This window comes from Abramis brama, assembly GCF_963993115.1.
Source record: "Abramis brama genome assembly, chromosome: 11".
Taxonomy (NCBI): Eukaryota; Metazoa; Chordata; class Actinopteri; order Cypriniformes; family Leuciscidae; genus Abramis; species Abramis brama.
The window spans coordinates 10408765-10434449 of record NC_139973.1 but is presented as its reverse complement, the minus strand read 5'-3'; the positions used below and the strand labels follow the sequence as shown (position 1 = coordinate 10434449).

At 37.7% G+C, this 25685-nt stretch overlaps 3 protein-coding genes across 3 annotated transcripts; all 3 read left to right on the top strand.

The window, feature by feature from the left end:
• The first annotated feature begins 4879 nt into the window (after nucleotides 1–4879).
• Nucleotides 4880–7206, top strand: LOC311092222 (green-sensitive opsin-2). Its single transcript, XM_084128716.1, has 5 exons — nucleotides 4880–5303; nucleotides 5443–5611; nucleotides 5902–6067; nucleotides 6151–6390; nucleotides 6529–7206. The coding sequence occupies exons 1-5, from the start codon at nucleotides 4943–4945 to the stop codon at nucleotides 6640–6642; spliced, it is 1050 nt and encodes a 349-aa protein (XP_083984842.1). The 5' UTR covers nucleotides 4880–4942; the 3' UTR covers nucleotides 6643–7206.
• A 4259-nt stretch (nucleotides 7207–11465) lies between these two features.
• On the top strand, nucleotides 11466–14076 carry LOC311092221 (green-sensitive opsin-2-like). Its single transcript, XM_084128715.1, has 5 exons — nucleotides 11466–11925; nucleotides 12068–12236; nucleotides 12533–12698; nucleotides 12783–13022; nucleotides 13161–14076. The coding sequence occupies exons 1-5, from the start codon at nucleotides 11565–11567 to the stop codon at nucleotides 13272–13274; spliced, it is 1050 nt and encodes a 349-aa protein (XP_083984841.1). The 5' UTR covers nucleotides 11466–11564; the 3' UTR covers nucleotides 13275–14076.
• A 4204-nt stretch (nucleotides 14077–18280) lies between these two features.
• LOC311091874 (green-sensitive opsin-2-like) lies at nucleotides 18281–20393 on the top strand. Its single transcript, XM_084127992.1, has 5 exons — nucleotides 18281–18768; nucleotides 18903–19071; nucleotides 19368–19533; nucleotides 19617–19856; nucleotides 19995–20393. The coding sequence occupies exons 1-5, from the start codon at nucleotides 18408–18410 to the stop codon at nucleotides 20106–20108; spliced, it is 1050 nt and encodes a 349-aa protein (XP_083984118.1). The 5' UTR covers nucleotides 18281–18407; the 3' UTR covers nucleotides 20109–20393.
• Nucleotides 20394–25685: the final 5292 nt, after the last annotated feature.

Sequence of the window (25685 nt, the reverse complement as noted above, 5' to 3'; positions counted from 1 at the left end):
TACTTTTGTACATTTTGCTATTGTCAAGTTAGGATTGGGTTTTGTCACTGCAAACGTCTAGTCATAATTTCAGAATATACTTCGTTTTTTTTTTTAATTAAAAGGAACAGGTATATTCTGCAGGGGCGTAGAATTTAGTAGGGACGCTAGGGACGTGTCCCTACCAATATCCAGTGACACTGATATATCCCTAGCAATAATTTCAATCAAAACTTAAAATATATTTATATATTGATGTCCCCGTCCCCACCAATTTCAAAATCAAACCTACGCCACTGATATTCTGATATTTATATATGAATAGTAGCCTATATTCTGATATTTTTGTGGTAATCAACGTTTTACCACAAATGCTGTTGATTAAATACATTTTTAAATACATTTTGGTCACACTTTAGTTTAGGGTCCAATTCTCACTATTAACTATTAACTATTAACTATTAACTTTGATGTTTGCCTTAACTCCTAAATGCTGCTTAATAGTGAGGTAGATGTTAAGTTTAGGTATTTGGTAGGATTAAGGGATGTAAAACATGGTCATGCAGAATAAGGAATTAATATGCTTTATAAGTACTAATAAACTGCCAATATCCTAGTAATTTGCATGTTAATAAGCAACATAGTGAGAATTGGACCCTAAACTAAATTGTTACCCAAAAATGTTACCTCGAATATTCAGGTTGATTTGACCCTGCTGAACACCAGCAATTATCTAATCATTCTGACTCCAGTCTCTAAAGGTCTTAATGTGACCTGCATGATGATCAGACATAAAACAATTGGCCAGGGTCAAGAGCAGGCATGAACAAATACAACTTCAAGAATGTTATCTCAAAGTAGAGCAAACATGTCAACAGCATCTTGGCAACAAATGGTCTAAAGTTATTGTCAATCAAATTACTTTGTGGAATCCAAGAAGGGTAGTAAATTTGTATTATTATGTATTAATAGTGAATGGAATTGGGAAATCCATGGTCATGATCTTTTATTCACAGGGCAAGCTATTTTTGGACAATTTGTTGTTTGACTTAGATATAACTTAATAGCGTTTCCAGTTAGTTTGGGTGACAAATTCTTCAGCTCAACTCTATGACGAAAACATCCGGTGACGCGCACGTTTGGCTAACACTTGAAGCTGTTATTGTATTTTGTCAATTTGCTATTTTAAATGTTTATTTAAACATTAGCATATTTGCTATTTTTCTTTATTTCATACTCATAAAATTGACATTTTTGGATCTCGACGGACTTTCATTTGTGTTCGCGGTCTGCTTCGCTCCATGCCTGCTGCTTTGTTTCATCTGCCCACGTGACACCAGCCTCCCTGCCTGCCGGTGTTTGCTGCGCGGTTGCTGCGGACAGAGCGGTTGCATCTTTGCCGGTGTGGTGGTGGTCGTGTGTTCCCGTTTGGGGTCCTGGAGTTGGCTCGGGGGTGGCATGGGAAATACGGGTCGACGAGAATGCCTCCACTTTGCAACGCATTACACAGTTTATGCCATCTTTACTGAATTCGTTTTGGACTTTTGGGTCGGACACATGCTGCTCCATATTCTCACTCCGAAGGCGATTTGACTTTCGACTTTGACTTTTCAGAAAATTGTGAGGTGTTTTATGTTTATTGTTTTAATGTGATTACTGTTGCGCTTTGAGCTGTGGAAAACGCTGTATACATAAAGGCTACCTATTTGTCCAGTTTCTATTTCACCCCAAAATCAAAATAAATAAATAAAAAATTATGTTTTGCTATTCTTGTAGATATTTTGCATTGACATTTTAGATCATTTAAATGCCTCCGTTGGTCCGGTTCACAAAACAACAACTTGCTAGACATCCAAGTAAGTAACATGCACAAACTCTGAATATTAGCCTAACTTATTGCTACAGCAAAATACCTCCTAAAAGACTTGATGTCTAGGTACTCTCATTTTTTTATTTTTCTTCCTAACCTAACTTAGACCACGTAGGCTACTGGCATCTGCTATCTCAGTCTCACAAAAAAAATAGGCTACAATTAAAGAAAAATATGAAGTCTGCCTAGCCTATTGATCATAAAAATCATCCAAGGATGCACCTGATGGGGTTGGTTGAGAGAAAATGTTCAGAGTGTGCAGAGCTGACAAAGAAGCTCAAGTAGCTATAGTGTTTTGATTTGTTTAATATTTTTTGTTTAATACATAGGCCTAATTATCATACCACCATGTGTTATTTCATAGCTTTAATATTCTAAAATGATAGGGAATACTCAGAATAAGGAATGATCAATGCGTTATATACGACATAGCATCAAAAGAGTACTGCATTTATTAGCCTATTCAATTGTTTACAAAATGTTAAACCATTAACTGCAGGAATGTCATTTTTTCACACGTGTGCTAACAGACTTTTTTCTTTATTTTAAGAAACTAGCATATATAGGGGTATATAGCCTATATCTTCCATCTTACAACTCTCCAAGTTTAGGCTATTATCTAAAACCTATTTTCTTTCACCACATTTGGCGTATAATTTCAACAATTTCCATGACTTTTCCAGCCCTTTACGTTTACTTTATAATGGTTTTTAGAAATAGCCTACTTTTAGTAAAAATGTTTTTATAAATAGACTGCACTCAAATGTCATTATTTTACTCACCCTTAGTTAAAAACTGTATAGTTTTCCTCTGTGGAACACAAAATATTCACGTTGCTCATTTCCATACAACTAACTAATCCATAAAGTGTGTAGGCTAATAACGGGTGTCTGACCCGACAGCCTCACGGTGATCGCTCCGGCACGCAGTGCAATTGTTTTGTGTGATCCGAGTTCAAAGCCTCGCGGTCCACTTTCTATTTCAGTCCTCTATCAACCTCTCTCGCTCCCTGTCAATTCTCCACTGTAGCGTAGCCTTCTATCAAGACAAAACCCCAGAGAATATATATTATATATATATATATATATATATATATATATATATATATATATATATATATATATATATATATATATACATACATACATACATACACACACACACACACACACACACACACACACACACACACACACACACACACACACATATACATATATCAAAGGTCTTCAGTCCTGCTCCTGGAGGGCCACTGTCCTGCAGAGTTTAGTTCCAACCTGCTTTAGCATGCCTTTGAATATTCAAGCGATTCTGAAGAGCTTGATGAGCTGATTCAGGTGTGTTTGATTAGGGTTGGAACTAAACTTTGCAGGACAGTGGCCCTCCAGGAGCAGGATTGAAGACCTCTGAGACCTCTTATATATATATAGGCTATATATCACAACAGTAGACTACATATGCCTTCTATTCCACGTTTTCTTAAAGGGTTAGTTCACCCAAAAATGAAAATTCTGTCAGTAATTACTCACCCTCATGTTGTTCCAACCGCGTAAGACCTTCGTTCATCTTCGGAACACAAATTAAGATATTTTTGATGAAATCTGAGTGCTGGATCACTTCTCCATAGGCTGCTAGGTGACCGAAACTTGCTGGCCCAGAAAAGTTATTAAAGAGATCGTTAATATAGTCCAAGTGACTACAGTGGCTCAATCTTAAGTATATCAAGCGACGAAAATACTTTTTGTGCGCAAAAACAAACAAAAATAACGACTTTATTCCACTATTCATTTCCTTCTCTCTGGGCCTCTAGTTGGTTCACGTAGTGTTTTTGCACAGCGCGTCTGTGTTGCACGTCACCACGTAGGCTCACTATTGGCCGACGCTGGTCATGTGTGTGATGCGTGTTGACGTGCAACACAGACGCGCAGCGCAAAAACACTACGAGGCCCAGAGAGAAGGAAATGAATAGTGGAATAAAGTCGTTATTTTTGTTTGTTTTTGCGCACAAAAAGTATTTTCGTCGCTTGATATACTTAAGATTGAGCCACTGTAGTCACTTGGACTATATTAACGATCTCTTTAATAACTTTTCTGGGCCAGCAAGTTTCGGTCACCTAGCAGCCTATGGAGAAGTGATCCAGCACTCAGATTTCATCAAAAATATCTTAATTTGTGTTCCGAAGATGAACGAAGGTCTTGCGCGGTTGGAACAACATGAGGGTGAGTAATTACTGACAGAATTTTCATTTTTGGGTGAACTAACCCTTTAAGCCATATTATAGCTTTGCGTTAGACACCTGTTATTAATTCGTTCTTCACGTACAATCACCATCGTGCGGGTCTCCACAGCGCTCATATTTACATTTAAACTTGGCGGGTGAAGACAAGACTTCTCATGCACCTCTGGTTTTGTAGAAATACTAAAACGAGCGCATAACCGATCGCAGTAGGCTATGCATTTTAAACACATTTAAATCATATACACATCTTATATGCTATTTTTTAAAATTGCAAATGATAATGTGAGTGAACATGTAAAACATTATCGGGGTTGGAGTTTGGTGTAGGGGGTAGGCCTACACATGCACGTAGAACACCCAACCCAAGCCCCGTCTTAGCACCACCACTGGCCACAGCTGTGACAGGTGAAAATTGTTATATTGAAATAAAACGCACATCAGAGGTGACATTTTGTTATTTTAATGTGTTATTGTGTTACTCTCACTATTGAGCAACATCAGAAAATTATCACATTTGATTTACATTTTATCCTTGAAATAAATAAAGCTTTGTTTTACTTACGTTGTACAGTCAATCAATATCAATATCATGCCCTAATTTAAGGTCCTAAAAAGGTGAACAAACTTTAAGATTTAAAGCTTCACTGGTTGATTAGCCCAAAGTGATTATGTCTGCTCTTATCATTCAAATCCCACATTGTAACACCCTCCCCATCTTACGCTCCTGGATTTATCCCTTATAAGGAACCACAGAGGGATATATAAACACACCTGATGCACCTTTGCAGATAAAGAGCAGGTCCAACACAGCAGATCGCATCCTCTTCCAGGTCTGGATCACTAGTAGGCAAAGATGAACGGCACTGAGGGAAACAACTTCTATGTCCCCATGTCTAACAGGACAGGGCTAGTGAGGAGTCCTTATGAGTATCCGCAGTATTATCTTGCTGAGCCGTGGCAGTTTAAAGTACTTGCCGTTTACATGTTCTTCCTCATCTGCTTGGGTTTTCCCATTAATATCCTTACCTTGGTGGTTACAGCTCAACACAAAAAGCTCAGGCAACCTCTCAACTTCATTTTGGTCAACCTGGCTGTGGCTGGTACCATCATGGTTTGTTTTGGATTCACGGTCACTTTTTACACAGCAATTAACGGCTACTTTGCTCTGGGTCCAACTGGCTGTGCGATTGAGGGCTTCATGGCCACACTTGGAGGTGAGAAGTTTTTATGTTTTTTTGTTTTTGTTTGTTTTACTTTGAATGCTCTAAGGAATTACTTAGGCGAATGTTAAAAGTAGAGTATGTTTGGCTGTAAATGTAGGGTGTAAATTAATTGTATTTACTTGCCACACAGGTGAAGTAGCCCTTTGGTCACTTGTGGTGCTGGCCATCGAGAGATACATTGTGGTTTGCAAGCCAATGGGTAGTTTCAAATTCTCATCCACCCACGCTATGACAGGAATCGCATTTACATGGGTAGCGGCCATGGCATGTGCGGCTCCCCCTCTGGTTGGCTGGTCCAGGTTGGTCTAATAAGAAATTATGCAATTAATTTGCTCTCCAATGCAGTGATTATAACAACACATTTCAGTTGAACATGAGGCATTTTCATTTTTTTGTTTATCAATAGAAAGGAATGGCTTACTTTCAATGTACAGCAGTAAATAAGGCTTGCCCCAGTGTAATGCTCACAATGAATTTTGATGCTAATTTTTAACTGCATAGTTTGTACTATGTAGTTGTTTTCAAATCCCTAAGTACAACAGACTATTCTAACTTAAGTTTCCTAATATCAAGTGCTTTTCTTTAACAGATATATTCCTGAGGGAATGCAGTGTTCATGTGGACCAGACTACTACACCCTGAATCCTGCATACAACAATGAATCATATGTTATCTACATGTTCAGCTGCCATTTTATACTTCCGGTCACCGTAATCTTCTTCACCTATGGCCGGCTTGTTTGCACCGTCAAGGCGGTATGAAATGTCACTTTAAACATTCCTGCAAATTCTCAACTATTGGAATACTATGTTAAAAATCACCTGCTTTGCTCACTTAGGCTGCAGCTCAACAGCAGGACTCAGCATCCACCCAGAAGGCTGAGAGAGAAGTAACAAAAATGGTCATCCTGATGGTTATTGGTTTCTTGTTGGCTTGGACCCCTTATGCCACTGTTGCTGCTTGGATCTTCTTTAATAAGGGAGCTGCTTTCAGTGCCCAGTTCATGGCTGTTCCTGCCTTTTTCTCAAAGAGCTCAGCCATATATAACCCTGTCATTTATGTGCTTCTAAACAAACAGGTAAATCATATATCACACTTTTCCTACATATCCTAGACATCCCATTCCCGCTCTTCTCCCTCTCCTCTCTCTATTGTCTATCAATAAAAAGCTATATAAAACCCCCAAGAGTACTAAATGAAACACTGTCTTTTACAGTTCAGGAACTGCATGCTGACCACTATTTTCTGTGGAAAGAATCCTCTTGGCGATGAGGAGTCCTCAACTGTGTCCACCAGCAAGACGGAGGTGTCCTCTGTATCTCCAGCATAGACTTTTGAACCTCTCACAGATTATGTTCTTTTAGTCATTGACCAATTTGGGCATCTGAAAAAAAATAATAAAAAAAGACAGTTGAATTAGTTTCTGGTTGCGTTCACTATCACATTAACTGAATTTAGAGCTCAGGGTTTATTGGGTGATCAGTGAACATTGAAACTGTGGTTTTATTTTTATGTGCCGGGAGGCAGAGATTATGTTCTTTTAGTCAATGACCAAAACTGAATTACTTGATGCATCTCATAAGGTTGTGTTCACTATGACATTACCTGGACTCACATACATTTGTTAAATAAGTAAAAGGCTTAAAGGGATAGTTCCAAAAATGAAAATTATCCCATAATTTACTCTACCCTCAAGCCATCCTAAGTGTATATTCTTCTTAGTGTGAGTAAATTGTGGGATCATTTTCATTTTTGGGTGAATAACCCTTTAATGGGATTTAATGGGTTATCTGTTGTTATTTTTTATTAACTGGGAGGCTAACATTTATATCTTTGCCCTAAAATGTGTACATATTTTGTAAATAATAAAAAAGGATAGAAATAAATACTGGCATTAAAAGAGATGTCTTTGTTTCCATTATTTATGAATTGATTTAATTTTGGTTTGTTTGCACAAATATTGGCTACTGTATGATACTGAAACTGAAATTAGTTTACCATAATTTAGCATTAGTATAGCTAGCGCACACTATTTTAAATCAAGACATACAACCCAAGTAGTGCTAAAATACAATCCAATCCACCCTACATTCAGTCTGAAACAATCCTCTCATTAAGGCCAGAAATCTGTTTGCAATATACTGGACTGAGCTCTTTTAAAGTCTCCAATGCCCCATCAACCATTTATTGGCTAATTAAGTGTTTTATTTCATCTTTAATTTAGATAAAGTTTGCAAAACTTTGGAATATAGAAAATGTATAGTTCCTTGACTCTATTGTGTTTTGTATGGCAAAGTATGAAGCAATAATAGCACCTTAGTAGACCTACTTTTGTACATTTTGCTATTGTCAAGTTAGAATGGGGTTTGGTCACTGCAAACGTCTAGTCATAATTTCAGAATATACTTTTTTTTTTAAATGAAAGGGAACTGGTATATTCTGATATTTATAAACTCTGGTATATTCTGATATTTATATATGAACAGTATATTCTGATATTTTTGTGGTAATCAACGTTTTACCACAAATGCTGTTGATTAAATACATTTTTAAATACATTTTGGTCACACTTTAGTTTAGGGTCCAATTCTCACTATTAACTATTAACTTTGATGTTTGCCTTAAAAACTCCTAAATGCTGCTTAATAGTGAGGTAGATGTTAAGTTTAGGTTTTTGGTAGGATTAAGGGATGTAGAACATGGTCATGCAGAATAAGGAATTAATATGCTTTATAAGTACTAATTATTTAATTATTAATTATTAATTATTTACTTCCAATATCCTAGTAATTTGCATGTTAAGCAACGGGCTGATAGTGAGAATTGGACCCTAAACTAAATTGTTACCCAAAAATTTTACCTCGAATATTCAGGTTGATTTGACCCTGCTGAACACCAGCAATTATCTAATCATTCTGACTCCAGTCTCTAAAGGTCTTAATGTGACCTGCATGATGATCAGACATAAAACAATTGGCCAGGGATAAGAGCAGGCATGAACAAATACAACTTCAAGACTGTTATCTCAAAGTAGAGCAAACATGTCAACAGCATCTTGGCAACAAATGGTCTAATGTTATTGTCAATCAAATTACTTTGTGGAATCCAAGAAGGGTAGTAAAATTGTATTATTATGTATTAATAGTCCCTAAAATAATTAGTTTGTTCAGTTTAGTTTATCCATCGCATTGCTCTGAAGAAGGTACATTTGAGAATCAGTCATGCAGCAAATCCACAAGAATGGAATTGGGAAATCCATGGTTATGATCTTTTATTCACAGGGCAAGCTAATTTTGGACAATTTGCTGTTTGACTTAGATATAACTTAATAGCGTTTCCAGTTAGTTTGGGTGACAAATTCTTCAGCTCAACTCTATGACGAAAACATCCGGTGACTGCGCACGTTTGGCTAACACTTGAAGCTGTGATTGTATTTTTGTCAATTTGCTATTTTAAATGTTTATTTAAACATTAGCATATTTGCTATTTTTCTTTATTTCATACTCATAAAATTGACATTTTTGGATCTCGACGGACTTTCATTTGTGTTCGCGGTCTGCTTCGCTCCATGCCTGCTGCGCTCTTTCAGCGATCTGCTCACCTGACACCAGCCTCCCTGCCTGCCGGTGTTTGCTGCGCGGTTGCTGCGGACAGAGCGGTTGCATCTTTGCCGGTGTGGTGGTGGTCGTGTGTTCCCGTTTGGGGTCCTGGAGTTGGCTCGGCGGTGGCATGGGAAATACGGGTCGACGAGAATGCCTCCACTTTGCAACGCATTACACAGTTTATGCCATCTTTACTGAATTCGTTTTGGACTTTTGGGTCGGACACATGCTGCTCCATATTCTCACTCCGAAGGCGATTTTGACTTTCGACTTTGACTTTTCGGAAAATTGTGAGGTGTTTTATGTTTATTGTTTTAATGTGATTACTGTTGATGTGATTACGCTTTGAGCTGTGGAAAACGCTGTATGATAGCGTACATAAAGGCTACCTATTTGTCCAGTTTCTGTTTCACCCCAAAATCAAAATAAATAAATATAAAATTATTTTTTTGCTATTCTTGTAGATGTTTTGCATTGACATTTTAGAATAGATTATTTAAATGCCTCCGTTGGTCCGGTTCACAAAACAACAACTTGCTAGACATCCAAGTAACATGCACAAACACTGAATATAACTTATTGCTACAGCAAAATAGCTCCTAAAAGACTTGATGTAGGTTACTCTCATTTTATGATTTTTCTTCCTAACCTAACTTAGACCACGTAGGCTACTGGCATCTGCTATCTCAGTCTCACAAAGAAATAGGCTACAATTAAAGAAAAATATCAAGTCTGTCTAGCCTATTGATCATAAAAATCATCCAAGGATGCACCTGATGGGGTTGGTTGAGAGAGAATATTCAGAGTGTGCAGAGCTGACAAAGAAGCTCAAGTAGCTATAGTGTTTTGATTTGTTTAATATTTTTTGTTTAATACATAATTATCATACCACCATGTGTTATTTCATAGCTTTAATATTCTAAAATGATGGGAAATACTCAGAATAAGGAATGATCAATGCGTTATATACGACATAGCATCAGAAGAGTACTGCATTTATTAGCCTATTCAATTGTTTACAAAATGTTTAACCATTAACTGCAGGAATGTAATTTTTCACACGTGTGCTAACAGACTTTTTTCTTTATTTTTAAGAAACTATAGGGCTATATAGCCTATATCTTCTTCACATTTGGCATATAATTTCAACAATTTCCATGACTTTTCCAGCCCTTTACGTTTACTTTATAATGTTTTTTATAAATAGCCTACTTTTAGTAAAAAATGTTTTTATAAATAGACTGCACTCAAATGTCATTATTTTACTCACCCTTATGTAGTTCAAAACGGTGTAATTTTCCTCTGTGGAACACAAAATATTCACGTTTCTCATTTTCATACAACTAACTAATCCATAAAGTGTGTAGGCTAACGGGTGTCTGTCCCGACAGCCTCACGGTCATCGCTCAGGCACGCAGTGCAATTGTTTTGTGTGATCCGAGTTCAAAGCCTCGCGATCCACTTTCTCTTTCAGTCCTCTACCAACTTCTCTCGCTCCCTGTCAATTCTCCACTGTAGCCTTCTATCAAGACAAAACCCCACAGAATATATCTCAAAGGTCTTCAATCCTGCTCCTGGAGGGCCACTGTCCTGCAGAGTTTAGTTCCAGCCTGCTTTAGCATGTCTTTGAATATTCAAGCGATTCTGAAGAGCTTGATGAGCTGATTCAGGTGTGTTTGATTAGGGTTGGAACTAACTTTGCAGGACAGTGGCCCAGGAGCAGGATTGAAGACCTCTGAGAGATATATATATATATATATATATATATATATATAGGCTATATATCACAACAGTAGACTGCATATGCCTTCTATTCCACGTTTTCTTATAAGCCATATTATAGCTTTGTGTTAGACACCTGTTATTAATTCGTTCTTCACTTACAATCACCAGTGCGGGTCTCCACAGCGCTCATATCGTTTACATTTAAACTTGGCGGGTGAAGACAAGACTTCTCATGCACCTCTGGTTTTGTAGAAATACTAAAACGAGCGCATAACCAATCGCAGCATGCATTTTAAACACATGTAAATCATATAAACATCTGATATGCTATTTTTTAAAATTGCAAATGATAATGTGAGTGAACATGTAAAACATTATCGGGGTTGGAGTTTGGTGTAGGGGGTAGGCCTACACATGCACGTAGACCACCCAACCCAAGCCCCGTCTTAGCACCACCACTGGCCACAGCTGTGACAGGTGAAAATTGTAATATTGAAATAAAACGCACATCAGAGGTGACATTTTGTTATTTTAATGTGTTATTGTGTTACTCTCACTATTGAGCAACATCAGAAAATTATCACATTTGATTTACATTTTATCCTTGAAATAAATAAAGCTTTGTTTTACTCATGTTGTACTGTCAATCAATATCAATATCGTGCCCTAATTTAAGGTCATAAAAAGGTGAACAAACTTTAAGATTTAAAGCTTCACTGGTTGATTAGCCCAAAGTGATTATGTCTGCTCTTATCATTCAAATCCCACATTGTAACACCCTCCCCATCTTACGCTCCTGGATTTATCCCTTATAAGGAACCACAGAGGGATATATAAACACACCTGATGCACTTTTGCAAATAAAGAGCAGGTCCAACACAGCAGATCGCATCCTCTTCCAGGTCTGGATCACCAGTAGGCAAAGATGAACGGCACTGAGGGAAACAACTTCTATGTCCCCATGTCCAACAGGACAGGGCTAGTGAGGAGTCCTTATGAGTATCCGCAGTATTATCTTGCTGAGCCGTGGCAGTTTAAAGCACTTGCCGTTTACGTGTTCTTCCTTATCTGCTTGGGTTTTCCCATTAATATCCTTACCTTGGTGGTTACAGCTCAACACAAAAAGCTCAGGCAACCTCTCAACTTCATTTTGGTCAACCTGGCTGTGGCTGGTACCATCATGGTTTGTTTTGGATTCACGGTCACTTTTTACACAGCAATTAACGGCTACTTTGCTCTGGGTCCAACTGGCTGTGCGATTGAGGGCTTCATGGCCACACTTGGAGGTGAGAAGTTTTTATGTTTTTATGTTTTTGTTTGTTTTACTTTGAATGCTCTAAGGAATTACTTAGGCGAATGTTAAAAGTAGAGTATGTTTGGCTGTAAATGTAGGGTGTAAATTAATTGTATATTTTAATTGCCACACAGGTGAAGTAGCCCTTTGGTCACTTGTGGTGCTGGCCATCGAGAGATACATTGTGGTTTGCAAGCCAATGGGTAGTTTCAAATTCTCATCCACCCACGCTATGACAGGAATCGCATTTACATGGGTAGCGGCCATGGCATGTGCGGCTCCCCCTCTGGTTGGCTGGTCCAGGTTGGTCTAATAAGAAATTATGCAATTAATTTGCTCTCCAATGCAGTGATTATAACAACACATTTCAGTTGAACATGAGGCATTTTCATTTTTTTGTTTATCAATACAAAGGAATGGCTTACTTTCAATGTACAGCAGTAAATAAGGCTTGCCCCGGTGTAACGCTCACAATGAATTTTGATGCTAATTTTTAACTGCATAGTTTGTACTATGTAGTTGTTTTCAAACTACAGTCCCTAAGTACAACAGACTATTCTAACTTAAGTTTCCTAACATCAAGTGCTTTTCTTTAACAGATATATTCCTGAGGGAATGCAGTGTTCATGTGGACCAGACTACTACACCCTGAATCCTGCATACAACAATGAATCATATGTTATCTACATGTTCACCTGCCATTTTATACTTCCGGTCACCGTAATCTTCTTCACCTATGGGCGGCTTGTTTGCACCGTCAAGGCGGTATGAAATGTCACTTTAAACATTCCTGCAAATTCTCAACTATTGGGAATACTATGTTAAAAATCACCTGCTTTGCTCACTTAGGCTGCAGCTCAACAGCAGGACTCAGCATCCACCCAGAAGGCTGAGAGAGAAGTAACAAAAATGGTCATCCTGATGGTTTTTGGTTTCTTGTTGGCTTGGACCCCTTATGCCACTGTTGCTGCTTGGATCTTCTTTAATAAGGGAGCTGCTTTCAGTGCCCAGTTCATGGCAATTCCTGCCTTTTTCTCAAAGAGCTCATCCATATATAACCCTGTCATTTATGTGCTTCTAAACAAACAGGTAAATCATATATCACACTTTTCCTACATATCCTAGACATCCCATTCCCGCTCTTCTCCCTCTCCTCTCTCTATTGTCTATCAATAAAAAGCTATATAAAACTCACAAAAGTATTAAATGAAACACTGTCTTTTACAGTTCAGGAACTGCATGCTGACCACTATTTTCTGTGGAAAGAATCCTCTTGGCGATGACGAGTCCTCAACTGTGTCCACCAGCAAGACGGAGGTGTCCTCTGTATCTCCAGCATAGACTTTTGAACCTCTCACAGATTATGTTCTTTTAGTCATTGACCAATTTGGGCATCTGAAAAAAAGACGAAAAGAAAAGACAGTTGAATTAGTTTCTGGTTGCGTTCACTATCACATTAACTGAATTTAGAGCTCAGGGTTTATTGGGTGATCAGTGAACATTGAAACTGTGGTTTTATTTTTATGTGCCGGGAGGCAGAGATTATGTTCTTTTAGTCAATGACCAAAACTGAATTAGTTGATGCATCTCATAAGGTTGTGTTCACTATGACATTAACCTGGTGGACTCACATACATTTGTTAAATAAGTAAAAGGCTTAAAGGGATAGTTCCAAAAATGAAAATTATCCCATAATTTACTCTACCCTCAAGCCATCCTAAGTGTATATTCTTCTTTCAGCCAACACAATTAGAGTTAAATTGCATCGTTTGGCTTCAGAAGGCCTTTATTAACCCCCTGAAGCCGTATGGGTTACTTTTTTTGATGGATGGATAAATCTGAAAAATCTCAGGTGATACTCACTTCCATTATAAAGCTTGGAAGAGCCAGGATATTTTTTAATATAATTTCGATTGTATTTGGCTGAAAGAAAAAAGTCACATAGGCCTACACCTATGGCTTGAGTGTGAGTAAATTGTGGGATCATTTTCATTTTTGGGTGAATAACCCTTTAATGGGATTTAAAGGGTTATCTGTGGTTATTTTTTATTAACTGGGAGGCTAACATTTATATCTTTGCCCTAAAATGTGTACATATTTTGTAAATAATAAAAAAGGATAGAAATAAATACTGGCATTAAAAGAGATGTCTTTGTTTCCATTATTTATAAATTGATTTAATTTTGGTTTGTTTGCACAAATATTGGCTACTGTATGATACTGAAACTGAAAATAGTTTACCATAATTTAGCATTAGTATAGCTAGCGCACACTATTTTAAATCAAGACATACAACCCAAGTAGTGCTAAAATACAATCCAATCCACCCTACATTCAGTCTGAAACAATCCTCTCATTAAGGCCAGAAATCTGTTTGCAATATACTGGACTGAGCTCTTTTAAAGTCTCCAATGCCCCATCAACCATTTATTGGCTAATTGAGTGTTTTATTTCATCTTTAATTTAGATAAAGTTTGCAAAACTTCGAATATAGAAAATGTATAGTTCCTTGACTCTATTGTGTTTTGTATGGCAGACAAAGTATGAAGCAATAATAGCACCTTAGTAGACCTACTTTTGTACATTTTGCTATTGTCAAGTTAGAATGGGGTTTGGTCACTGCAAACGTCTAGTCATAATTTCAGAATATACTTTCTTTTTTTTTAAATTAAAGGGAACAGGTATATTCTGATATTTACATACTCTTATATTCTGATATTTTTGTGGTAATCAACATTTTACCACAAATGCTGTAGATTAAATCAGTTTTAAATACATTTTTAAATAAATGTTGGTCACACTTTAGTTTAGGGTCCAATTCTCACTATTAACTATTAACTTTGACGTTTGCCTTAAAAAACTCCTAAATGCTGCTTAATAGTGAGGTAGATGTTAAGTTTAGGTATTTGGTAGGATTAAGGGATGTAGAACATGGTCATGCAGAATAAGGAATTAATATGCTTTATAAGTACTAATAAACTATTGGCAGTTTATTAGTACTTATAAAGCATATTAATTCCTTATTATTACAAATCCTTTTGCATGTTAATAAGCAACGGGCTGATAATGAGAATTGGACCCTAAACTAAATTGTTACCCAAAAATTTTACCTAGAATATTCAGGTTGACCAGCAGTTATCTAATCATTCTGACTCTGACTCATTCAGTCTCTAAAGGTCTTAATGTGACCTGCATGATGATCAGACATAAAACAATTGGCCAGGGATAAGAGCAGGCATGAACAAATACAACTTCAAGAATGTTATCTCAAAGTAGAGCAAACATGTCAACAGCATCTTGGCAACAAATGGTCTAATGTTATTGTCAATCAAATTACTTTGTGGAATCCAAGAAGGGTAGTAAAATTGTATTATTATGTATTAATAGTCCCTAAAATAATTAGTTTGTTCAGTTTAGTTTATCCATCGCATTGCTCTGAAGAAGGTACATTTGAGAATCAGTCATGCAGCAAATCCACAAGAATGGAATTGGGAAATCCATGGTCATGGTCATGATCTTTTATTCACAGGGCAAGCTAATTTTGGACAATTTGCTGTTTGACTTAGATATAACTTAATAGCGTTTCCAGTTAGTTTGGGTGACAAATTCTTCAGCTCAACTCTATGACGAAAACATCCGGTGACTGCGCACGTTTGGCTAACACTTGAAGCTGTGATTGTATTTTGTCAATTTGCTATTTTAAATGTTTATTTAAACATTAGCATATTTGCTATTTTTCTTTATTTCATACTCATAAAATTGACATTTTTGGATCTCGACGGACTTTCATTTGTGTTCGCGGTCTGCTTCGCTCCATGCCTGCTGCGCTCTTTCAGCGATCTGCTCACCTGACACCAGCCTCCCTGCCTGCCGGTGTTTGCTGCGCGGTTGCTGCGGACAGAGCGGTTGCATCTTTGCCGGTGTGGTGGTGGTCGTGTGTTCCCGTTTGGGGTCCTGGAGTTGGCTCGGGGGTGGCATGGGAAATACGGGTCGAATGCCTCCACTTTGCAACGCATTACACAGTTTATGCCATCTTTACTGAATTCGTTTTGGACTTTTGGGTCGGACACATGCTGCTCCATATTCTCACTCCGAAGGCGATTTGACTTTCGACTTTGACTTTTCAGAAAATTGTGAGGTGTTTTATGTTAATTGTTTTGATGTGATTACTGTTGCGCTTTGAGCTGTAGAAAACGCTGTATGATAGCGTACATAAAGGCTACCTATTTGTCCAGTTTCTATTTCACCCCAAAATCAAAATAAATAAATATAAAATTATGTTTTGCTATTCTTGTAGATATTTTGCATTGACATTTTAGATTATTTAAATGCCTCCGTTGGTCCGGTTCACAAAACAACAACTTGCTAGACATCCAAGCAAGTAACATGCACAAACTCTGAATATTAACTTATTGCTACAACAAAATAGCTCCTAAAAGACTTGATGTAGGTTACTCTCATTTTATGATTTTTCTTCCTAACCTAACTTAGACCATACACGTAGGCTACAGGCATCTGCTATCTCAGTCTCACAAAGAAATAGGCTACAATTAAAGAAAAATATCAAGTCTGCCTAGCCTATTGATCATAAAAATCATCCAAGGATGCACCTGATGGGGTTGGTTGAGAGAGAATGTTCAGTGTGCAGAGCTGACAAAGAAGCTCAAGTAGCTATAGTGTTTTGATTTGTTTAATATTTTTGTTTAATACATAATTATCATACCACCATGTGTTATTTCATAGCTTTAATATTCTAAAATGATGGGGAATAAGGAATGATCAATGCGTTATAGGCTATACGACATAGCATCAAAAGAGTACTGCATTTATTAGCCTATTCGATTGTTTACAAAATGTTAAACCATTAACTGCAGGAATGTCATTTTTCACACGTGTGCTAACAGCCTTTTTTTTTTGTTTTAAGAAACTAGCATATATAGGGGTATATAGCCTATAGCTTCCATCTTACAACTCTCCAAGTTTAGGCTATTATCTAAAAACTATTTTCTTTCACCACATTTGGTATTAAAATTTCAACAATTTCTATGACTTTTCCAGCCCTTTACGTTTAGTTTATAAGGGTTTTTTATAAATACTTTTAGTAAAAAATGTTTTTTATAAATAGACTGGACTCAAATGTCATTATTTTACTCACCCATGTAGTTCAAAACTGTGTAATTTTCCTCTGTGGAACACAAAATATTCACGTTGCTCATTTCCATACAACTAATCCATAAAGTGTGTAGGCTAATAACGGGTGTCTGACCCGACAGCCTCACGGTCATCGCTCCGGCAAAGCCTCGCGGTCCACTTTCTCTTTCAGTCCTCTATCAACCTCTCTCGCTCCCTGTCAATTCTCCACTGTAGCCTTCTATCAAGACAAAACCCCACAGAATATATATATATATATATATATATATATATATATATATATATATATATATATAATCTCAAAGGTCTTCAATCCTGCTCCTGGAGGGCCACTGTCCTGCAGAGTTTAGTTCCAACATGCTTCAGCATGCCTGCCTTTGAATATTCAAGCGATTCTGAAGAGCTTGATGAGCTGATTCAGGTGTGTTTGATTAGGGTTGGAACTAAACTTTGCATCCTATCACAACAGTAGATTACATTGTGCCTTCTATTCCACGTTTTCTTAAGCCATATTATAGCTTTGTTTTAGACACCTGTTATTAATTAGTTCTTCACTTACAATCACCAGTGCGGGTCTCCGCAGCGCTATCGTTTACATTTAAACTTGGCGGGTGAAGACAAGACTTCTCATGCACCTCTGGTTTTGTAGAAATACTAAAACGAGCGCATAACCAATCGCAGCATGCATTGTAAACACATGTAAATCATATAAACATCTTATATGCTAGTTTTTAATATTGCAAATGATAATGTGAGTGAACATGTAAAACATTATCGGGGTGGGAGTTTGGTGTAGGGGGTAGGCCTACACATGCACGTAGACCACCCAACCCAAGCCCCATCTTAGCACCACCACTGGCCACAGCTGTGACAGGTGAAAATTGCTATATTGAAATAAAACGCACATCAGAGGTTACATTTTGTTATTTTAATGTGTTATTGTGTTACTCTCACTATTGAGCAACATCAGAAAATTATCACATTTGATTTACATTTTATCCTTAAAATAAATAAAGCTTTGTTTTACTCACTTTGTACTGTCAATCAATATCAATATCATGCCCTAATTTAAGGTCCTAAAAAGGTGAACAAACTTTAAGATTTAAAGGTTCACCGGTTGATTAGCCCAAAAGTGATTATGTCTGCTCTTATCATTCAAATCCCACATTGTAACACCCTCCCCATCTTACGCTCCTGGATTTATCCCTTATAAGGAACCACAGAGGGATATATAAACACACCTGATGCACCTTTGCAAATAAAGAGCAGGTCCAACACAGCAGATCGCATCCTCTTCCAGGTCTGGATCACTAGTAGGCAAAGATGAACGGCACTGAGGGAAACAACTTCTATGTCCCCATGTCCAACAGGACAGGGCTAGTGAGGAGTCCTTTTGAGTATCCGCAGTATTATCTTGCTGAGCCGTGGCAGTTTAAAGCGCTTGCCGTTTACGTGTTCTTCCTCATCTGCTTGGGTTTTCCCATCAATGTCCTTACCTTGGTGGTTACAGCTCAACACAAAAAGCTCAGGCAACCTCTCAACTTCATTTTGGTCAACCTGGCTGTGGCTGGTACCATCATGGTTTGTTTTGGATTCACGTTCACTTTTTACACAGCAATTAACGGCTACTTTGTTCTGGGTCCAACTGGCTGTGCGATTGAGGGCTTCATGGCCACACTTGGAGGTGAGAAGTTTTTATGTTTTTGTTTGTTTTACTTTGAATGCTCTAAGGAATTACTTAGGCGAATGTTAAAAGTAGAGTATGTTTGGCTGTAAATGTAGGGTGTAAATGAATTGTATATTTTACTTGCCACACAGGTGAAGTAGCCCTTTGGTCACTTGTGGTGCTGGCCATCGAGAGATACATTGTGGTTTGCAAGCCAATGGGTAGTTTCAAATTCTCAACCACCCATGCTATGACAGGAATCGCATTTACATGGGTAGCGGCCATGGCATGTGCGGCTCCCCCTCTGGTTGGCTGGTCCAGGTTGGTCTAATAAGAAATTATGCAATTAATTTGCTCTCCAATGCAATGATTATAACAACACATTTCAGTTGAACATGAGGCATTTTCATTTTTTTGTTTATCAATACAAAGGAATGGCTTACTTTCAATGTACAGCAGTAAATAAGGCTTGCCCCGGTGTAACGCTCACAATGAATTTTGATGCTAATTTTTAACTGCATAGTTTTTACTATGTAGTTGTTTTCAAACTACAGTCCCTAAGTACAACAGACTATTCTAACTTAAGTTTCCTAACATCAAGTGCTTTTCTTTAACAGATATATTCCTGAGGGAATGCAGTGTTCATGTGGACCAGACTACTACACCCTGAATCCTGCATACAACAATGAATCATATGTTATCTACATGTTCACCTGCCATTTTATACTTCCGGTCACCGTAATCTTCTTCACCTATGGGCGGCTTGTTTGCACCGTCAAGGCGGTATGAAATGTCACTTTAAACATTCCTGCAAATTCTCAACTATTGGAATACTATGTTAAAAATCACCTGCTTTGCTCACTTAGGCTGCAGCTCAACAGCAGGACTCAGCATCCACCCAGAAGGCTGAGAGAGAAGTAACAAAAATGGTCATCCTGATGGTTTTTGGTTTCTTGTTGGCTTGGACCCCTTATGCCACTGTTGCTGCTTGGATCTTCTTTAATAAGGGAGCTGCTTTCAGTGCCCAGTTCATGGCAATTCCTGCCTTTTTCTCAAAGAGCTCATCCATATATAACCCTGTCATTTATGTGCTTCTAAACAAACAGGTAAATCATATATCACACTTTTCCTACATATCCTAGACATCCCATTCCCGCTCTTCTCCCTCTCCTCTCTCTATTGTCTATCAATAAAAAGCTATATAAAACTCACAAAAGTACTAAATGAAACACTGTCTTTTACAGTTCAGGAACTGCATGCTGACCACTATTTTCTGTGGAAAGAATCCTCTTGGCGATGACGAGTCCTCAACTGTGTCCACCAGCAAGACGGAGGTGTCCTCTGTATCTCCAGCATAGACTTTTGAACCTCTCACAGATTATGTTCTTTTAGTCATTGACCATTTGGGCATCTGAAAAAAAGATGGAAAAAAAAGACAGTTGAATTAGTTTCTGGTTGCGTTCACTATCACATTAACTGAATTTAGAGCTCAGGATTTATTGGGTGATCAGTAAACATTGAAACTGTGGTTTTATTTTTATGTGCCGGGAGGCTAGCATTTATATCTTCTGCCTAAAATGTACATATATTTTGTAAATAATGAAAAAGAAATACATAGAAATAAATACTGGCATTAAATACTGTTTCAGTTTCCATTTGTAATGAATTTAATGAATTTTATGTTTGCTCCAACATACATATCATATTTTTAAATTGAGAGATAGACTATACATTTAGTACTAGAATAATGTTCAGTCTTTAATAAAAAGTTTACAAATGTACACAAAAATATGGAATACACAAATAATGTATACATTTCATTGTTTTGTATGGCAACAATTAGAAAACATTAGTAAATATGGTAATTCAACTATTGTATAGTTAGAATTGTTGTAGATTGTGGATTGAAGCAGGGTGATCTATTTTTATGAGAGATCAGCAGGATGACCAATTTCTTGTACAATTCTGATCCTGCCAAAATGTCCTTATGTGGCTCCATGGTGCTAACACTGAACACACAATGCTATTGGCCAAGCACAGACATTAGCGGCTACAATTCTAGGAATGTGTTTTCTCAAGATAAACAAGGTCAGCTTGGCAAGAGGTCCATTAAAGAAATAGTCAAAAATTACCTTTTTGGAATCAATAGAAAGTAGTATGAAAACTATATTTTTGAAAACTATACAACAGTCCATATAAATAAAAGAGAGTAGATTATTTTTTCAGTTTAGTGTACTCATTAGAATGTTGTCATATAGGGTATAATTTCGATACTCCACATGAATTTTTGGAAAATAAATGATCATGATAAGGCAGTTTGAAAGTTGTAAACATGATTGCACAATTTGCTGTTCCAGCCTAAGCATTCACACTAGGGGAAAAATATACAGTAAACTTTCAAGAGGGTAAATGAAGCTATAAGAATTTTTTATATTAAAGGTAGGGTAGGCAATTTCAGAAAGGCTAGCAATATCAAGCTAGCTTTGAAAGCATGAGATCCCACCCTACCTTCAGAGTGTCTACAAAGTCACACTTCCTCCAAAACCATAGACTGTAAAAAATATGGACAAAGCGTCTGTGACGTCACCCATAGACTTTCTGAAGAACGGGTTTGAAGCCGTTTATGGGGGGTATGGGCGGCGCCATCTTGGAAAATCTTGGGAAATCCTAACCCCGCCCACCTTCTGACGCAGCGCGCATCTCTCACCTCGCTCTGCTACTCCGGTTATCTCTGTGTATATTTTAGGCAACGAAATATGTTATAAAACACCATACTAACTCTTTTCGTTTTCATTTAAAGAAATCTTAAACATTATAGCCACACAAATGTGGTTCAGGCAACGCATATTGATTATATTCAACTGCACATAACGTTTGCCTATTTATGAAAAAACAAAATATAAAACACAAACCTGCCTCTTTTCATTTTAAATATAATATAAAAATATTAAACATTTTATGGTCCAGGCAATATGTGCATTTGTACTAAACAACAGATTTTGCATTAAACAACATTACAGATCATCTTCGTTGTATTAAAATTTAAAATGACAAAACTCAACCCAGTCTCTTTTTGTTAAATTTCAGTTTTATCAATATTAGCCATTATAAAAGTATAAGTAAAAGGTATAAGAAGCTATACAAATAAAGCAAACAATTCAGTCAAACATACAAAGTCAGCGCTCTAGTCTAACCATACATCGGTAAAGTTAAATAGCTTATAAAGTTATGAAACTTCCCCTCAGCCAAAACGATTGCCCAGGGAAAAAATTATAGATTCACGAGACCAAAAATCGCCCATTAGATATAGACAAGACGAATTATATCTCATGTTTAACCACTACAGAGACGCCAGAGTCCGCGGCATTGGCGGCAAACCTCAGAACGTCTAGCCGAGGAAAGGTTGCTCCAGGCGGGGTACATGAACGCCGAGCGCCCGGTCATCGCTGGATCAACTGGATAAAATTTTCATAAATCTTTAAATAAACCACAGATTTGAGCTTTAAACAACCACATTCTCACCTGAAAAACTCTTAAAACTACATTTCATGATACAGAAACAGTAGTATTATATGTCAACTGTATTAAAAAATGACGCTTCTTATGTTGTCATTCTCCGTGGCGCTGCCTTGTCAGCTGTCAATCAAGTTGTCAATCAAAGTTAACCACGCCCTTATTGTCATACATTTTATATCTAAATACGATCTAAACTAACGAGTTAGAAAAAAATTCACCCCCCTCACAGTTGTCAGGCACTCGGAAGCTATCGAAAAATACAATAAAAGTCCATGGGACCAACCTGTAAAAACATGAATTTATGCTGTGAAAACGGACATTTTAACATGGGGGCTATGGACATTTGCTCCCTTTTGGGACCTGCCCCTAGCGGATTTTCGATGTATTGCAGTTTTTCGCACTTCCGGGTAGGCTTCATTTTTCAGATCAGAATGTTGCCGCTTGTCCAAAACATGAGCGCGCACAGCTGAGTCTGCAAAGCGTTACACGAGACGGCATTAGAATTACCTCATGTCTCAAAGCACATGACATTACAATAATAATGAACGTACACAACGAAACTGAAAACGTGCACAACTCCAGGTAGAACGTCACGGTTGTCATCTCGTAAGTACGGTTACAACATGGTGTGAACGCGGCATAAGCACATTGTTTTGGTTCAGGAGGAACTGTAAAAGGTGGCTGCTGTTTGTTTGCACTGCTCAGTGACTGTCTTTCTACAACTCTGCATTGCCTCAAAGAACGCGCTGATAATGTGTGATGTCCATGTGAGCAGGTACGCTGAGGTATGGAAATACATATATGTAGACAAGCAGGTAGGACATTGTATCATTGCATTCGGACCGAATCACACATTCACAGAAGATACACTATATTGCCAAACGTATTGGGACACCCCTCCAAATCATTGAATTCAGGTATTCCAATCACGTCCATGGCCACAGTTGTATGAAATCAAGCACCTAAGCATGCATAGAGCTTCTAAAAACATTTGTGAAAGAATGTCGCTCTCAGGAGCTGAGTGAATTCAAGCATGGTATGATAGGTTGCCATCTGTGCAATAAGTCCATTCATGAAATTTCCTCACTACTAAATATTCCACAGTCAACTGTTAGTAGTATTACAACAAAGTAGAAGCAATTGGGAACCACAGCAACCCAGCCACGAAGTGGTAGGCCACGCAAAATCACAGAGTGGGGTCAGCTTATGCTGAGGCGCACAGTGCGCAGAAGTTGCCGACTTTCTACAGAGTTAATAGCTACAGACCTCCAAACTTTGTGTGGCCTTCAGATTAGCTCAAGAACAGTGCATAGAGAGCTTAATGAAATGGGTTTCCATGGCCGTACAGCTGAATCCAAGCCTTACATCACCAAGTGCAATGCAAAGCATCAGATGCAGTGGTTTAATGTACGCCGCCACTGGACTCTAGAGCAGTGGAGATGTGTTCTCTGGAGTGAAGAATCAGGCTTCTCTGTCTGGCAATCCGACGGACGAGTCTGTGCTTGGTGGTTGCCAGGAGAACGGTACTTGCCTGACTGTATTTTGCCAAGTGTAATGTTTGGTGGAGGGGGGGATTATGGTGTGAGGTTGTTGGGCCCCTTAGTTCCAGTGAAATGAACTCTTAATGCTTCAGCATACCAATTTTGGGACATTTTGGACAATTTCATACTCCCAACTTTGTGGCAACAGTTTGGGGATGGCCTCTTCCTGATCCAACATGACTGCACACCAGTGCACTAAGCAAGGCCCATAAAGACATGGATGAGCAAGTTTGGTGTGGAGGAACTTGACTGGCCTGCACAGAGTCCTGACCTCAACCCGACAGAACACCTTTGGGATGAATTAGAGCAGAGACTGCGAGCCAGGCCTTCTCGTCCAAAATCAGTGCCTGACCTCACAAATGCACTTCTAGAAGAATGGTAAGAAATTCCTATAAACATACTCCTAATCCTTGTGGAAAGCCTTCTCAGAAGAGTTGAAGCTGTTATAGCTGTGTGGTGGTTTTTAATGAATAAATCAGATTCATATAATTTTGCCATACCTCCCTATTCTATAAAAACTGTTGTATTTGTGTTAGCTGGTGGGATTCTCAATGGAATTTGTCTGAGATCCTGAGAGCCTTGCTTCTTCTTGGGAGAGATTCCCTGAGAACTGCTCGGGAACTCTTCCGGCCATGATTAAAGCATTTAAAGGACATTTGCTGAAGTCTGTTTGTCAATCATTGCTGCGCAGCAAGAAAGCTAGTTAGGGAAGCAAGTTAGTTAGGTAGACTATATATTAAACTTCGATTGGAGACGACCCAGGTAGCTATATAGAGAACGTCGATTGAAGATGATCCAGGGAACGTCGATTGGAGACGACCCAGATGGTTTAGGGAAAAATCTACCACAGCTGCAAAGGGTGGGCCAACTCCATATTAAACCCTACTGATTAAGAATGGGATGTCATTAAAGTTAATGTGCATGTTAAGGCAGACGTGCCAAATCTTTTGGCAATATAGTGTATATATACATGTTTTAATATGTAGACCACTTTTATTATTGATTATTTTACTGATTCATTTTGATGTGAACAGAGTTTCAACCAGTATAACAAAAAGTGTTTATAAAAAAATTTCGTACCCTACATTTAATTAAACAAGCCTAAAGTTTCTTTAATGAGCATACTGTAGGTTTCAATTTCATTTTTCTTTCAGTCTTCTTAGGGAATTTTAAATTTTCAGTGGTGTTTGTTCTCCTATCCTTAACCAAAAAATGACATCAGTAATCGCTACAGTAAGTCACTAATCCTGAATCTGGGGCAAGGAAGGCTGTAACATTTAATAGAGAATAACAGCACATTTTGTTTTAAATAGCTTGATGGGGTGGCAATTATGCCAGTCAGGTTACATTTACATTTACAGTTGGAGCATTCTTTGTTCAGCACTGAACAAATAACTTCTTTAAATGACAAGTACTGGTCTCAAAAAGCAATTCTCTTTCATAGTACATCATGTTTAGTCAGGTTGCCATATTTACAAGCATTATTTCAGTGCAGTTAATGGCCATTGCTACCTATTACACTCTATGTGCTAATCAATAATCAATGGATCAAATGCTTCAAAATCATGTACTGCTAACATTCAAATCACTAAGTGTAATTTGTATTTATAAGTCTTTTATTTCTTAAAACTCTCTGCTTTATTGTAGCATTCTAATCCAGTTTATCAGACTGAATGCTGATCTTTTCCACAGCAAAAATCCTTTTGGTGATAATAAATCCTTAACTTTGTCAACAAGCAAAAAAAAAAAAAAAACAAGAATTTGTCAACACACCTACTCTCCCATACCTCGTCTCACTTTAACAGGACTGTCCGAATTTTTCACTTGTTTATTTATATGTATTATAGTTTTTGATAATGTTGATTATGCACTTTTTTC